Source organism: Perca flavescens, chromosome 16 (assembly GCF_004354835.1).
Source record: "Perca flavescens isolate YP-PL-M2 chromosome 16, PFLA_1.0, whole genome shotgun sequence".
Classification (NCBI taxonomy): domain Eukaryota; kingdom Metazoa; phylum Chordata; class Actinopteri; order Perciformes; family Percidae; genus Perca; species Perca flavescens.
The window spans coordinates 18,326,159-18,341,125 of NC_041346.1; the positions used below are offsets into that span (position 1 = coordinate 18,326,159).

The 14,967-nt window shown below is 42.8% G+C and overlaps 1 protein-coding gene across 2 annotated transcripts in view; it reads right to left on the minus strand.

Moving 5' to 3' along the window:
- Window positions 1-1,584: 1,584 nt before the first annotated feature.
- ric1 (RIC1 homolog, RAB6A GEF complex partner 1) overlaps window positions 1,585-14,967 on the minus strand; it is a 33,062-nt gene continuing 19,679 nt past the window's right edge. The window contains exons 5-27 of one of the 2 annotated variants that reach the window (XM_028601408.1): window positions 14,772-14,917; window positions 14,472-14,608; window positions 13,425-13,513; window positions 12,687-12,775; window positions 11,322-11,466; window positions 11,113-11,161; window positions 10,530-10,706; window positions 10,160-10,372; window positions 9,418-9,456; window positions 9,206-9,316; window positions 8,327-8,416; window positions 8,044-8,204; window positions 7,071-7,209; window positions 6,860-6,976; window positions 4,909-5,316; window positions 4,398-4,709; window positions 4,003-4,161; window positions 3,758-3,894; window positions 3,323-3,603; window positions 2,863-3,075; window positions 2,523-2,700; window positions 2,210-2,398; window positions 1,585-1,920 (exon numbers count right to left, since the gene is read on the minus strand). In XM_028601408.1, the coding sequence (XP_028457209.1) occupies window positions 1,605-1,920; window positions 2,210-2,398; window positions 2,523-2,700; window positions 2,863-3,075; window positions 3,323-3,603; window positions 3,758-3,894; window positions 4,003-4,161; window positions 4,398-4,709; window positions 4,909-5,316; window positions 6,860-6,976; window positions 7,071-7,209; window positions 8,044-8,204; window positions 8,327-8,416; window positions 9,206-9,316; window positions 9,418-9,456; window positions 10,160-10,372; window positions 10,530-10,706; window positions 11,113-11,161; window positions 11,322-11,466; window positions 12,687-12,775; window positions 13,425-13,513; window positions 14,472-14,608; window positions 14,772-14,917 (3,895 nt within the window). In that variant the 3' untranslated portion in view covers window positions 1,585-1,604. Of the gene's footprint in view, window positions 1,921-2,209; window positions 2,399-2,522; window positions 2,701-2,862; window positions 3,076-3,322; window positions 3,604-3,757; window positions 3,895-4,002; window positions 4,162-4,397; window positions 4,710-4,908; window positions 5,317-6,859; window positions 6,977-7,070; window positions 7,210-8,043; window positions 8,205-8,326; window positions 8,417-9,205; window positions 9,317-9,417; window positions 9,457-10,159; window positions 10,373-10,529; window positions 10,707-11,112; window positions 11,162-11,321; window positions 11,467-12,686; window positions 12,776-13,424; window positions 13,517-14,471; window positions 14,609-14,771; window positions 14,918-14,967 lie in introns of both variants that reach the window. The other variant, XM_028601407.1, reaches the window with a different exon arrangement.

Consider the following 14,967-nt stretch of genomic DNA (forward strand, 5'->3'; position numbering starts at 1 on the left):
GCACACACGAACCGGCAATCATCGTCTCAAGCGGTTCTGGGATGCGATATGTATAATGGACTGGATGAAATATAAGTCCTTATCATGATGATGAGGGACAAATTACACAACTCATTCATTACACAACGACAAAAATCAATCTTATCCTCACTTTGAAAATGATACTGACGTGTCACCGTTAACACTACTGATGAGGGAATCAAATGATGCTCTTTCAACAAGGGATAGGTACAGAATCTAGAGAGTAGGATGGCTTTAATAACACAATATTAACAGTCTGTCTCGCCGATGATAGGAAACACATTTTTGAATCTCCCAGATGGAGACTGAAACCCAAATGTGGGTTTAAAAGCTGGATAAAGCATCATATGATTTGGTTTTTAAAGCGCCTTCACTGCACTGCAGCCTTAAATCCACTCACTTCGGGAAGGCTCAGCGCTGATCTGCTTGTTGTCTAAAATCTGGACCACATGAAGAGGATCAGACAGCGGACTCAGGCTCAGACACTTTGGGCCTGGACTTCAGCAAATTCATGGTGCATGAAGAACAAAAACATGAACAGTACTGATCAGTGGTAAGAAACTAGTCTGCACTCACAACAGTGGATTCTTCTCAGGGATCATTTTCTTAGAAATCTTAAGGTCGTCACTTCTCAAGAATTACATAGAATTCATACCATCGAGTCAGGGAGACTCAAGAGGGACAAGGTGTAATCGATAGAAAAATAATGCTATCTTGTACACTCACATTATTGAAAAAGTTATCACAAAATACTTTTAAATCATATGAGGTATGAAAGTATGAAACCCCTCTTGTGCACACAAACAGAACTGCACACTGTACTGTCGGCTCAGACACACCTCAGTGCATCGTGTAATCTGTTCATGACTAGAGCTTTGTTCTACATTTTGCTTAGCAATGTAGCATGATGCTGATGCAAATACACTCAGATTTGTTTTTTTGTCTTTGAACTGATTCTTAAACCAAAGGACAACAATGGAGCTTTTTGTCTGGACAGTGAACAAAAACAAAAAAAACATTTCAAAGTCTCCAGTTGCACTTGAATGAGTGCCAAATAAAAGTTACGCACACAAAACAAACAATCTGTCTTGGAATAATAAAAAGAAAAAAAGCTTGGTGCTTTCCTGTGCTGGTCTACAGCTTCCAAACACCACAACCTCATGTATAAACACACAAATGGACATAGGTTGCCTTTTGTCTAACCGCACATTTTGGTAAAATGAGGCCTTTTAGAAAAGGAACCATCCGACTGAACCCCGTCTCTGGTTGGGTGTGTCTTTGTGCCAGTCAGGCTGTCTGTCGCTCCGTATCCACAGGGGTTCTCGTTGACACAGAGGGCAAATCTGATGAGTGGATAATACTGACTGAAGTTGAGAATCTGCAGGAGAGGTACTCTGCACACACACACACACACACACACACACACACACACACACACACACACACACACACACACACACACACACACACACACACACACACACACACACACACACACACACACACACACACACACACACACACACACACACACACACACACACACACACACACACACACACACACACACACACACACCGGCTTCAGGACAAGGTGCAGTCGTAGGCTCCCTCCTCCTCTCCCTGCTCCTCTGTCTGTTCAGGAGGGCAGTCCTCAGAGGGTGGGCGGGGAAAACCTCCCACAGGTTCGAGGGAGGGCAGGGCCAGGCCAAGCGGAGCCGCTACTCCTCTACTGTCCTCCGGCCGCGGTAGCGCAGCACCTCCCAGCCCTTCGGAGCCGCTGAGCTTGGAGCTCTGGCCGGTGGGCTGGAAGGACTCAGGCTGCACCTGCTCAGCTGCTGAATCCATCAGCTCCTGCAGCTGCGGCTGGATCAGGTGGAGAAATGGTTTGTAACCCAGGCTGGAAAAAGAAGAAGAGGGATGGAGGAGAGGACAAGGTTAAACTGGGTATGATGCCCTTCACCATTCCACTTTTGCTAAAACACAAACACAAGCACATTTTAAACATTCCTAGTGTTACAATGCTACTGTCATGTTTATGATCACAGCTGCCTAAACCAATGCTGTTAAGTTCATCACATAAAATTCTGATTCCAAAAATTGCAGTATTTAACAAGTGATTTCTATTTTAAATTTCTATTTAATTACCTAAAAACATAAAATAAAACATAGTTATGAGCCATACCCACCAGTTAGTGGAGACCCATGTGTCGACAGCCAATAAGCCGTTGCGGATACTCTGCACAGTTTCTTGGGGAACCTCGGGGCTGTCCAGGAAGCCAATCACCTGCTTTATGACGCTGGCATCCCGCAGGATCAAACCAATCACTACACACCACTCCAGACAGCCCGCCTCCATGAACACATGAAGGAGATACCTGAAAGAAACGGAGAGGCACAGCTGTCAAGTACTGCCTTTGGTTTCTCATTGAATTAAAGCGGGTAACAAACAAAGACACTGCAGCGGGATCATAGAAGTGAGGTTTAGTGCCGGCGTCTCACCTGAGCTGCACCTGGGACTTGTGTGGGCCTTTGTTGGCCAGCTCCATGGAGATGTGCTCCAACTCGGCCTGGCTCAGGCTCAGAGTGGAGGAGTTCTCATCAACCATCGTCCAATCCCCATCCACCACCGAGCTGGTCTCTGTCAGGTCTGTGGCCGAGCCGACACTGTACTCTTCCACTTAAGGGGTGCAGAAAAGCAAGAGGAGGAATAAGAGTGAGAGAAAAAAAAAAAAGACAATGGCATGTCTTCAGGAGGGCTATGGAAAGCTGGTGACAGTGGGTGAGTTCCTTTTATATATGTTAATAGCTGGACAAGGATGAAGTGTTGGAGTCTTGTTACCTTTGTTGGTGAGCAGGGACAGGAACGCATCATGTGTCTGCGGCGAGTGTTGGTTGGAGTGAGCAGACGACGCCGTGTCCATGTCTTTGGCCCTCTGGCCGAGCCCGTCCAGCCAGGTGAGGTTGCTGGAAGCTGCCTGAGGGGGTGCCGTGTCCATGTCGCTGTTCAACAGGCTGTCAGCTGACTGCGACTTCAACAGTTGCGTGCTCAGCACTTAACAGTAGCAACAGAACAAAAAAACCATGAAATATTATATTATAATATTAGAGCCATAAGTATTGTGACCTGGGGAAGCAGAAACCCCAGTTCACATGTTAATGTTAAAAATGTTCTTACTGATGTACATTTTCAAGTATTTATGGGTTAATCCCTTCCTGTGTGCTTTTAGCAACAACACCAAACAGACTGATTGAGGTTTGGTCAGTTTCCTAGACAACTCCTGTATTGCCTGAATCCTCACCCGGGCGACACCGTCCGTTCTTCAGAGGCGAGCTGACGCTGCCCACAGGAATAACAGGGAAGGGCCAGAGAAAATCCTTATGGAGTCTCTTCAGCGCAGAAACAAAATCCTCAACTCGGGCCACGCGGTTTCGTTCGCGACACAACCAGCCGATGAGTTCGAAGCCCAGCTGTGCAGAGAAGCAACCCAGGTCGCGGAGGCGTACCTGCTCCAGGAGGTGGCGGGCGTGGCGCCAGAGCATCATGTCAATATACATGTTCTCCGCGCACTCCGCATCCCGACTGACAGAAATGAACATAGGAAGAAGGAGAGATAGAGAAAGAAAATGTGGAAACATTTTGATGTTACAGTGAGGCCATTTTGAACAAAACATCATACTGTGTGTGTGTGTGTGTGTGTGTGTGTGTGTGTGTGTGTGTGTGTGTGTGTCCATACCCTTTAGATGATGGTCCAGAGGGCATACTGAAGGTCTTCTGCAGGTTGAACTTGCCCGTAGTGATGGCATCTGCCGACTGTGACAAACTGATACTTCGATTTCTGAAGAACTCATAACCGCCCGTTGAGCTGGGTTCCTAAAGACAGAGATACACAGTTTACAGTTTCATGTTTACAGCAAAGCATAATGTTTGTGGGTACAAAGCCTGATGGGTTGGATTCAGATTTGCTGAAATGGAAAATACCTGAGTGGTGGGTGTTGGGGGCGGAGTCTCCATCTCTCCAGAGCCAATAGCTTTGAGGAATCGGATCATGTGCCGGCAGAGGTCCCATTTGCCCTGCTCAAGTGCCGTGTTAAAGAGTAGAGTGGCGTGTTGTCTGCTCACCGCTGGGACCTCCATGTTCTTTACAGAGAGGGACGGGACACCAGAAGGGACAGATGGAAGAGACGGAGAAAGATGAAGGCTGGGAACATTTTATGATACCATGACACCCTCAACAGATTTAGTCAGGTATGCACAATGATTTTATCCGCGGTGGGACTATTTTTTTTTTTTATACTTCTGTCCTAGGCTAAAAATGTCTGATAATCCCTGCAATAAAAACAGAATATGTGCACGATGTGTCAGTGTGTCACTACCTGCAGTATAATCAGATAGGAGGCTGCGGTGTCCAGGTCCTGAGCCATGAGACACTCCTCAAACAGATCTTTGGGGTTTCCCACAGCGGCAAACAGGTAGTTCCACAGGGCGTACTCCGTCTTCCTTGCACAGTGGACGATGGTCTGGAGGAAGAGGGGGAACTCGGTGATGAACTTGGCCACGGTGGGCAGCAGAGGGTCGGGGATGGGCTCCCGCGATGTGGCCTCTTCTTCCAGCACGACGTGCACCATCAGCTCCATGACATGCGGGAAGTAGGGGAGGGAGGCACACGACTGAGCCAGCATCAAAGCCTGTGGGAGAGAATGAATGGAAAGAAGAATGGACGGAAGGAAGGAAGGAATGGACTTTGTAGGTGTGTAATCAATCAAAGGCCTCATGAATATGATCATAATATGGAACGGTTGTATTCACATACACGGTCCACAGAATGCAAAGACTAAAGTTTGTCTAAGTGTTTTGTATCCATTTCCCCCCTAGTATGAGACATACCTGTTCACCAAGGTTGCGGACCAGCAGCTGCCTCAGGATGTGATGGAGGTAGATCTGGGAGGTCCTCTCTACGGTGCAGTAGGGGAACAGCGCCTCCAGAGGCTCAGAGGATCCCTGCAGCCCATCGTAGAGCACAGTCTCATTGGTTGCCCCCAGTACCAGGGCATCCTCGAAAAGCACAGCGAGCGGGTAGATGTTGATGTGGAAGGGCAGCATGATGCGCCTGGAGAGAAAGGAGTGGGGCTTGCGATGGTCTCGGGGAAACAGCGGCAGCCAGACTTTCATGCCCGCCTCACCGCAAGACAACCACAGGGCCTCCAGCAGGTGGCGCTTCTTCCTGTTGGAGCGACAGGTGGTCCAGACATTCTCCACACACTGGGCCAGCACCACCGGAGGACAAAATGGTAGCTAGGGGAGAAAGAACAATTGTTATAGGGATTTAATAATAAATATTTCCATCGCACCATAACAATAGCATGCTGCTTTAGTTGTAGACCTAAAAGATTAGAACTAACTCCAACAGTTATATTGTCTCACACGTGACAGTGACGCCAAAGGCTACAGATCTGAAAAAAACTCGCACCTCAACTAAAGATCATCAGGCCAGCGTCAAGATCACCAGAGGGCTATTCCACAAAACCTAGATAGCAGATTAAGCCAGGATTTCCCAGTTATCGTTGATGAATTTAACTTTGAATCAGTTTCACGAAAGCAGAGGCAGATAAATTACCATGGAGATTTATTCTGTGCATCTAGCCTGCTCCTGACCAGGCTTTTCTGATCACTCCGCAGTGGTTTTACCTTTTTGTTATTAGCCTGCATTAAAATACAACCGGTACATATTGCTGTTCAGTTAAGTACTGTTATTATTTTAACATTGTGACCTTGTTTTTTTAATTATTCATGTGACAGTCATTGTTGCTGTTATATTGTGTTTATGAAGACTGGTGTTCATTTTGTTGTTAACAGTTTGGTGAATATAGTATGGCAGATGTTGAGAGGATTAGAAAAGGCTGACAAACACTGTGTTACAGTCATGTTTACAGTGTGCACTGAATTTATCACTTAATTATTTTCATAGTTTTTAGATTTCAGAATTTAATTTCTTTAGTGATTTTCTTTTCTATGTCAATATATACGAAGAAGTAAAGCATACATGGGAAGAAGGAAACTCGGCCGCTGTAATAAAACAGCGAGAAAAAGCGTGGCAGATAATAGCGAGTTAACGGACTGAACGATCTAAACGTCTAAAAATGTACATTTTTGAACCACTGCTCTTAACTGAAACCATTCTGCTCACTTTTAAGGCAAAATGTACAACTGTTAATTTGTGCAAATGATTAGTAGCCTAACTCCTTGAATGTGATCATTATGACAGATTTCACTTCATCAAACTTTCATAAGAAGCTGCTGCTCACGCTGTGTAAAGCATGCACACATATTCTCCATTTCAGCATCAGTAAATCTGTGATCGACCTCGCAGTCTGTAAAAACAAAAGCTGTGAACGCGCATCTATCCAAATTACTTCATCCTGGCTCGACCTAGTCCTACCTCCTCAGCCTGGCTTGGCTGTGGTGAAACGCACAAAGCCAGGACACACAGATCAGACTATGTCAAGCCACGCTTTATCGGTTATCCTGGATTTATAAATTCTGCTTTTGTGAAATAGTGCCCTGGAAATTGAATGCGCCAGTGATATAGTGATTTGTTAGCAACATTTACCCTAGAGCTGGGCAGTTTGAACAAGGGGTAAAATGTTGCACAACATTAATTATTTGTAAAATTTAAGAGGGTTGCATTAGTATAGGTTCTCCTTTTTCCCCTGCAAAAGTTTCCCCTGTTGTTTTAGCAAGAGCACAGGAAAAAAAATACTTGACGCACTGGTGCACAACACACAAGTCTAACCTGAGACCAGGAAACACCACTGCATTGCTTATTGTTCAAACTCACCAGCTTCTTGTTGTTGGCAGGCGTCTCCTTCTCTCGTACCTGCGGTCCTGAACGGTCCCTCTGTAGCATGATCAACTGGCCAGCCAGATTCAACATGATGCTCTCTGCCATGCAGGCCTGAGATGGACACACACATAAAACATGAATGCACATGCAACCTGTAGAGACCGTATAGGTCAGCGTAGGTGTGTGTGTACTATATGTGTGTTACCTGCTGCGGGGCTTTCAATGTGATGCCAGTCTCTGTGCGCACAGAGGTGAGTGTGACAGAAACCACGAGGGCAGGGTGAGGGATGTAGCGAGACATTGACACCTCCTGCAACAACTCCACGCTGGCTGTCGGGTGTGGACTGAAATATTAAAGAGAGGTGAATATATTATAAAAACAAAATCATGACCTCCAGGTAAAAACACTAAGGCACAAAAAAAATGAAGACAAGCAACAACATGCGACTGCTAAGCAGAATCTCATTTTCTTTAAAAGTCTACACAGACAATGTTCCAAAATGCTGGCAAACAACTTGATGCAGCTTACTTAAATATTTTATTTAGGGAGGTTCCTTGATTCACTTAATTCAATGTACTTGACTGGGAAATAAAGGTCACTAAATTGCAGTGCGCAGAAATATTTTTTTAAGGTTCATAGGCTAGCCAAACACTGTTAATTAAATGTCTACTCCGCTGGGGCCCAGTTCTGTCATGTGATGGGGTTTTAGGTCAATAGCTTTTACTAAAAGCCTCTTTTCCCAAGGGAAAATGTGGCTAAGTAACACAATTACTTAACACTATTATGACTACAGGTGCCAAGGATTTCCCTGGTACTAGAGTGTTTGAAAGGAAGAAATGTGTTCAATGTAAAGAATAGTATCCAGTTTATCAAAAGAAGTTTGGCTAATTCTTACTTAGATATAAATTGTAAAAACAGATATAAATTGTAAAAACAGTGTGTAAAGGTTTAGTATGTATAATCCATCAGGCCTCATCGTCCTTACTGTTACAAGGCACACAAAGCAAATATGTTCCAAGTAAAAAAAAAAACTACAGGACAAAGTTGGACAAAAATGAAGGCCTGGCAGAATGTAAACACATGAGATTATCCTGGGAAAAGATCAATGTCAGGTTTAAGACAGTGAGTGCTGTGGAGTTGAAGACTGAAAGTGCAATGTGTGTACACAGGAGCCCACCTGTCGTTCCTCCTCTCTATGCTATAGAGGCAGATGGAGCAGTCCGCTCTGAACAGGATGATCATGTCTCTGAAGACATTGAGCAACAGAGTGTCTGATTGCAGCTTAGTCACGGATGCAAAAGCGTTGTCCAGGTTGGATGAGCGTTGATAGAGCCTCAACTAGTGTCAACAAAGGGAGAACAGAGGGAAGTGTCCTAATGAATGTAACAAAACTAAAACCACAATAAATAGAAAGAAATAGTGGAATTTATGAGAAACAATAAGTGGTGCTTCAGTCTCACCTGCTCTTGCTGGTCTATAAAATTGTAACAGGCCACCACCACAAAGTCCTTCCACCAAGCCAGACCTCCCGTCACTGTCATGTTCTGCTCCTACAGAAAAAATGCAAACACACGTTAACAATATTTACTTGGGCACAAAACACAACTTTAACCTAAAATAAAATATTTGACAGCTAGCTTGTGATAGAGAAGCTAGCTCTGCAGACTACATGATGGCATATATTACACCAAGGATGTAGATCCATATAGAAATAAAGAAATTCTGGCAGAATTCTTTCAAAGTAATAGGGGTGTAAGAAAAAAAATCGCTACACTTGAGTATCGTGGTATTTAATTTTGCAATACTGTATCGATTTTCAAAAACGCAATAATCTTTTTTTTAGTTTACCTGCAAAAATATAAGACAGTGGTTCACGTTTATGTTGTGTTTAAACCCCCTACCGCTAGATGGCTATGCTGAGACGCACAACTAGTGTCCTTGCCTAACAGTGCCTAGCAGGGCCTGACTTTTTGCTCGAAGCTAACAATGTAGCTATGGCTGAACTTTGGCCTACTTTAGCATATAAAAATTTGCTCACTAAGAACCTGTGTATTGAATTGTTTACCTAAAGTAAACTTCTTTGACTTTTATGCACATCATGTCTTTTTTTAAAGATTAGTTTTTCTAAAATTATACTTCCACTATACTAAAAATCCCAATATATCGCCTTACGCACAGTATCAAAATATATTGAATCATGATCCATGTATCGTGATACGTATCGTATCGCCAGATTCTTGCCAATACAGCCCTACAAAGTAAGTCACCAGTTGTTCATTGACAATTGTATTGAAGCCATTAGAGAGGGTTATTATCTTCCAGTTTACAATGTCACATACCTGAGTGATGTTTCCAAACAGCTTCCATTTCCTTGTGAATAAGGAGTAGTGTGCAAAGCCCCGCCTCCCTGCTACAGCCATGCACCTGCCTGCTGTATCTATGGCTGCAAACTACAAACACACACAAACAGTTTTATGGCCATTTATATTAACATTACTGCTTTGTAGACTCCAGGAGTCAAAATTACAAACACACATGTTCCCATACTTACCCGTATAGGCCAGTTGCTCTCTAGGTAGGTGATGTGAATCTAGAGGAATACAAAAATACTATGAGAAATACAAGATAATAGACTAAAGCTTGTATCCATTGAACTATATATGCGCGCACACACACACACACACACACACACACACACACACACACACACACACACACACACACACACACACACACACACACACACACACACACACACACACACACACACACACACACACACACACACACACACACACACACACACACACACACACACACACACACACACACACACACACACACACACACACACACGATCAAGGCACTTGTTGAATAAAGCTCCCTGGTATTGTGACTGGTGTTAAGCATTATTAGCTGCTGTTAACAGTATTTATTGCTTCTTTGTATCGGTCAGCATCACCATGAGGCTCTTTACATTCAGTATAGCTCGAGATCTATCTCATACTGGAAGCTTGCAGAAAATCTTTTTGATGATCAATTAGCTAAAATGCCAAATATTTGATGGTTCCTGCTTTTCATCATTTGTTGCATTTCCTCATCTTACATGAAATTGAATATTTTGGGGTTTTAGACTATTAGCAGAACAATTAATAATGAAAATAATCGCAGCCTCTGTTGCTGATTCTACAGAATGGCCAGGTGCTGCACTGACATAATATGCTCGCAATATATGTTGTATTATTTGTTGCATAAATTCCATCAAACCAGGTGTGATGAATGCGCATCCTTACCTGGACCACATGCCAGTGCTTGTGTCCCAATAAAGTGCTTAGTCCCTGAGAGAGAGAGGAGTCGGGGTTGGGGGGATGGTGCAGCGGGCTGCCATCGTGTGGGTGTAAGTGTGTGTGCGGATGTGTGTCAGAGGTGCTGTGGACCTGCGAGGGGTCACCACAGGTCAGGTAGAGGCGGTCTTCACCATGGAGCAACACCTGCTCCTGGTTACTCTGTACAGCCAAGAGAGGAACAAACAGAGCATGAATGTTTAATGCGCGCGCGTGTGTGTGTGTGTGTGTGTGTGTGTGTGTGTGTGTGTGTGTGTGTGTGTGTGTGTGTGTGTGTGTGTGTATATATTCACAAAACTTGCAGTATGTTTGCTCTCACCGTGCAGGGGTTGACTGTGAGGGCACTCTTAATGAAGTGGAATTGCAGTATGCCAGCCTGCAGGGAGGGGTGGGGAGGTGTGACTATCTCCTCCTCCTCTTGCTGCGGTTCCTCCTGCCTTCCCCTCTCCGGTTTGTTCGGGAGCACCCATAGGTGGTAGCCCTCTGCTCCCCAGCACTGGAAAGGGCAGAGTGCAAGTTAGTCAGTATGCACACAATGGTAACATTTATACATTTTACATGTAACAGGCAAAGTACCAACACGTAGAGAAATCATTTAAACATGCACAATAAAGCATGCAATAAAGAAAAAAATATCATTATTTTTATTAGAATAGAATTACACAGCCTGTGTTACTTCTGTTTCACTTCAATGAAAAACAATTTGCTTGTAAATAACAGGATTCAGTACGTACTGAATCTTAACATAACCACAACACCTGTGCTTTTAATTTTGCCAAATAATTACCTGCCATTATTTATAATAACTTCTGTAACCTTAAATCTCTTAAATATGCTTTACAAATCAAGAGTTTTATATTAAAGTGTCCCTTTTATGTTATGTATTAAATAAATTCACTTGCCATAGAGCTAATTTTAATAGGGTCCTTTTTGGTACCATCAGAGCGATACCTGAGGGGAGGAAAAACAATAAAGATGAATATATAAATTTATATGAATTTGCATTACATGGAGTGTGTCTATCAGTGCATTAGTGTGTGTGTGTGTGTGTGTGTGTGTGTGTGTGTGTGTGTGTGTGTGTGTGTGTGTGTGTGTGTGTGTGTAGACTTACGCAAAATCCTCTCCCAGAGTGCAGATGAGGTGGGCTCCGAAGACACTCCACAGCGATAGGCCACCACACTCCCATGTAACCATGGCAACACTGTAGTCAGGTGACCAGCAGATCAGCTTGACTGGACCCGTCTTGTTATAGATGTCTGAACAGGCAAAGAATGCAGATTGTATTTTAAAAATACTACCTGAATAGTTTTGCAAACACTTAAGTATTTTCTAATTTGACACTAAATCACATTATATTGTGCATTGAAGCATGCAGCTCATGAATGTTTGGTCTTTTATCAAGAGCTTGATATCACAGAGTGGTATTATTTGATGATAACTCTGGCAGTAGCTGAACAAAGTGTTTTGAAATACAGTCATCAATGTTCCATCCATCTGTGTGTTAGCTACAAAATCCTGTTTCTTTCCCACATGAATCACAGCTGGAGAATGACTTCTTTTTTTTTTTCCTGTTTTTTAAGACCTTTTTTAACACCACATAGAATGAAAACACATTCTAGCTAAAGTATAAAAGTACAATGGAATACCAGTAGGGTCCAAATGATCTAGACTTATTTATTATTATATCACATTTTTCCAGTACTTCCCAGCAGTGTAGAACATTAATTCTTAATGATGTAATTTATTAAATCAATGTGAACTGGATCCGGATACGCAGCAGAAAACGGATGAATGGAATAACCAATTTAAAATCATTTATTCATCAGGTTTCTGCCAAAATCAACACATTATTCCATCATTATACGACAGCTGGGCTTCCGCGCCACTGTAGCTAGACTTTTTAATACCTTCTAAGGTTGTTTTTGAGGAAACTAAATTCCATTTGATGGTGAGGATTGAATTAAGGTTAAATAAACAGACAGCACTTTATATCTATTTATTTAACCTTGAGGCAGTCCTCACCATTAAGTACCCGGTTTTCATTTTAATGTAGCTTCTATTGTGTAATGTGTTTTTATGTTACTGTGTTTTAATGTACCATTTTTAACAGCAGAGTTTGAACATGCAAACTAAAGACAAATTCAACCTTTTTTCACACAACAAAAGTAGACAACAAAGTATTTTCTATTCTATACATGAGACTTTTCAAGACAGACACAGATACTATTGAAATAGATTAATTGTTAAGATAGTGACGGGCCTTCATGGCAGTTCGCCCACTAGGGGGAGCTATAGCTTTAGCTACAGATGTGACCTAAGGGGAAACTCAGGCATGTGCACCCAAGAGACAGCTGAAGGAATGCAAGTTATCTTAAGGAGGAATTTGTGCACGGGTGTGACACAAACGAAGAGAGGAGAGAGACAAAAACAGGGACAGAAGGAAAAAGCGAGAGATGGGGCGCATATGTTGTGATACCTGGATAGTGTTTTGGGGTGAGCTCCAGTTTGTGGGAGAGCTGCATGGATCCTGTCGTGGTGTCTATCATGTACACCAGCACTGAGCCGCTGAAATGAAAACACAATCAAGGTTATTATTTGCGTTGTGTGTGTAATTGCAAAGGATTAATCACAGAGGCCTAAATATATTACTTCAGTTGCTGCCTACTGACTTTCAGTTAACCTCTTGCTCATTCAGTGGTAAAAATCACAGCGACCTACAGAGTAACATGCACTTTTATCTAAAAGGGTGTTTTCAAAGGGGTCTTCAAATAACGTTCAAAAGACAGAAGACGAAAATGTTTTTTTTCCTTGTACAGCGAGACAGTCTGATTTCAGGCTCTACTTTCTCTTACTGTTTGGGCAATAATTGCATGAAGAATTGCATCTGTGTGTGTTCCCAAAAAAGGTAAAAAAAAAAAAAAAAAAAAAACATAAAAAGATGAAGGAGAGGCGAGAGCAATAGAGAGGAGAAAACCCTGCCAACCTGGCAGATTGCACAATCCATTGGGAGTTTCTGACGAGCACACACTAGGTAGGCCTCGGCAAACACAAACTGACAGATTATCACACTGGACACACCACATGGACAACAATCTATCTCTGTAACACACGGATGCAAACAAAAACACACACACACACACACACACACACCCAGGTTTTCTTCCCAACACTGTAATATAGAGATACGAACAGAGAGACAGTTGCAGACACGTACCTGGCACAGCCAAAGGCCATCAGTCTGTACTTGTTGTTGACAGCCACACAGGTGCCATCAGTCACATCTGCTGCCCAGACGCCCTGCAGCTGCTGGTCACACACACAAAAAAAACATTTATGAATTACAAATAACTGAATGTGTGAATGATGTCAGTGGCAGATCAGCATAGCATTTGTTTCCTTTAATAACATCACTTATATTTATCTTTAAAATGTGTTAGTGAGTCTAAATGAAACTCAAGAGCAGAGAATAAAAACAATAGCAGCAGACTGCTTGGTCACGATTTTAATATGACATTTATATCTGGACACATTTGTATCAACAACACCCACTTCTCCGATTTCAAGAACATCATTCCTAGCCAAAATGTGTTAATGTTGAGCTCTTCTTGTCTTTTTGGATGTGAAAAGATATCTTACAGATACTCTTACTGTTAAAATCCTGCCAAGATAAAGTAATAGCCGCAAGTCCTGAACTGGCTCATATTATCAGGGTATTAATAAACAGTTTATGCTGCCCTATTTATAAAGTCTGAAAACTTGTTGCCCTGAACATGTTGCTTCGGCGTGTCTGTCCTCTTAAGGAATACTGAGGTTACTGGTGCTCAGGTTATTAAATTAAACTTTACTGAAAACATAAAGGATGTTAACAGTTCTCTCACTTATCTTAAAACTTGTTTATAGGGGTGCGACGAGACATCCAGCTCACGAGATGAGACAAGACACAAGATTGGGTTCATGAGAACAAGACAAGATTTTAACACTATTTTAAAGAAAACTTCAATTAAGGAATGTGAACCAAGGTTACAGCGTAACGTTCATTGCAGCAGTAAACAAGGAAGTAGGCTGCTCTTTTTATTGATATATGACCATTTTAATACGAGGGGAGAACATTTCTCTTTGTTTAATATCATTGACTTTCATCAGCTTTTTCAATGTCATAACTATTATGCATTTATTATAATCTGGGTTTGGATCATGTGTTTGACCTTTGTGCTGAGTGTGTGTTTTAACATCAGCACCGTTGGCCTGTGAGTATTCTTACATCTGCGGTGATGGTGTTACTGAGCGGTGTGATAAAGCCCAAGCGTCCGTCACTCAGAACCACAGCAAAGCCGTCCAGGGTCACACAATACTCCATACAACGGATATACACTCCCTCCAGGTCCAGAGAGGGACCACCTACACACACACAGACACACAGAATTATTCTATGCAACTAAATGAGAGAACTTAACTTTGAAAAGCTGAAAAAACTATATTTATAATTTATTCCATAGCATTAGAAAGTGATTGGAAACTTCTGTTTCTGTCAACTACAATCAAATCCGCTCTCTTCTCTAACCTCGAGCAGACTGCAGGTCTAGCGAGAAGGGGATTGTAGTGAGGCAGATGGCCTTGCGTCCGTTGCTGCCTAGCCCGTCCCAGTGCAGCACATGGAGGTAGCCGTCTGCAGTGCACACCAATAAGTCCTTCTGGAGGGACTGCAGACTGCAGGGAGGAAGAAGAACAAACACAGAAATGAGCACTGAGATCCAAAC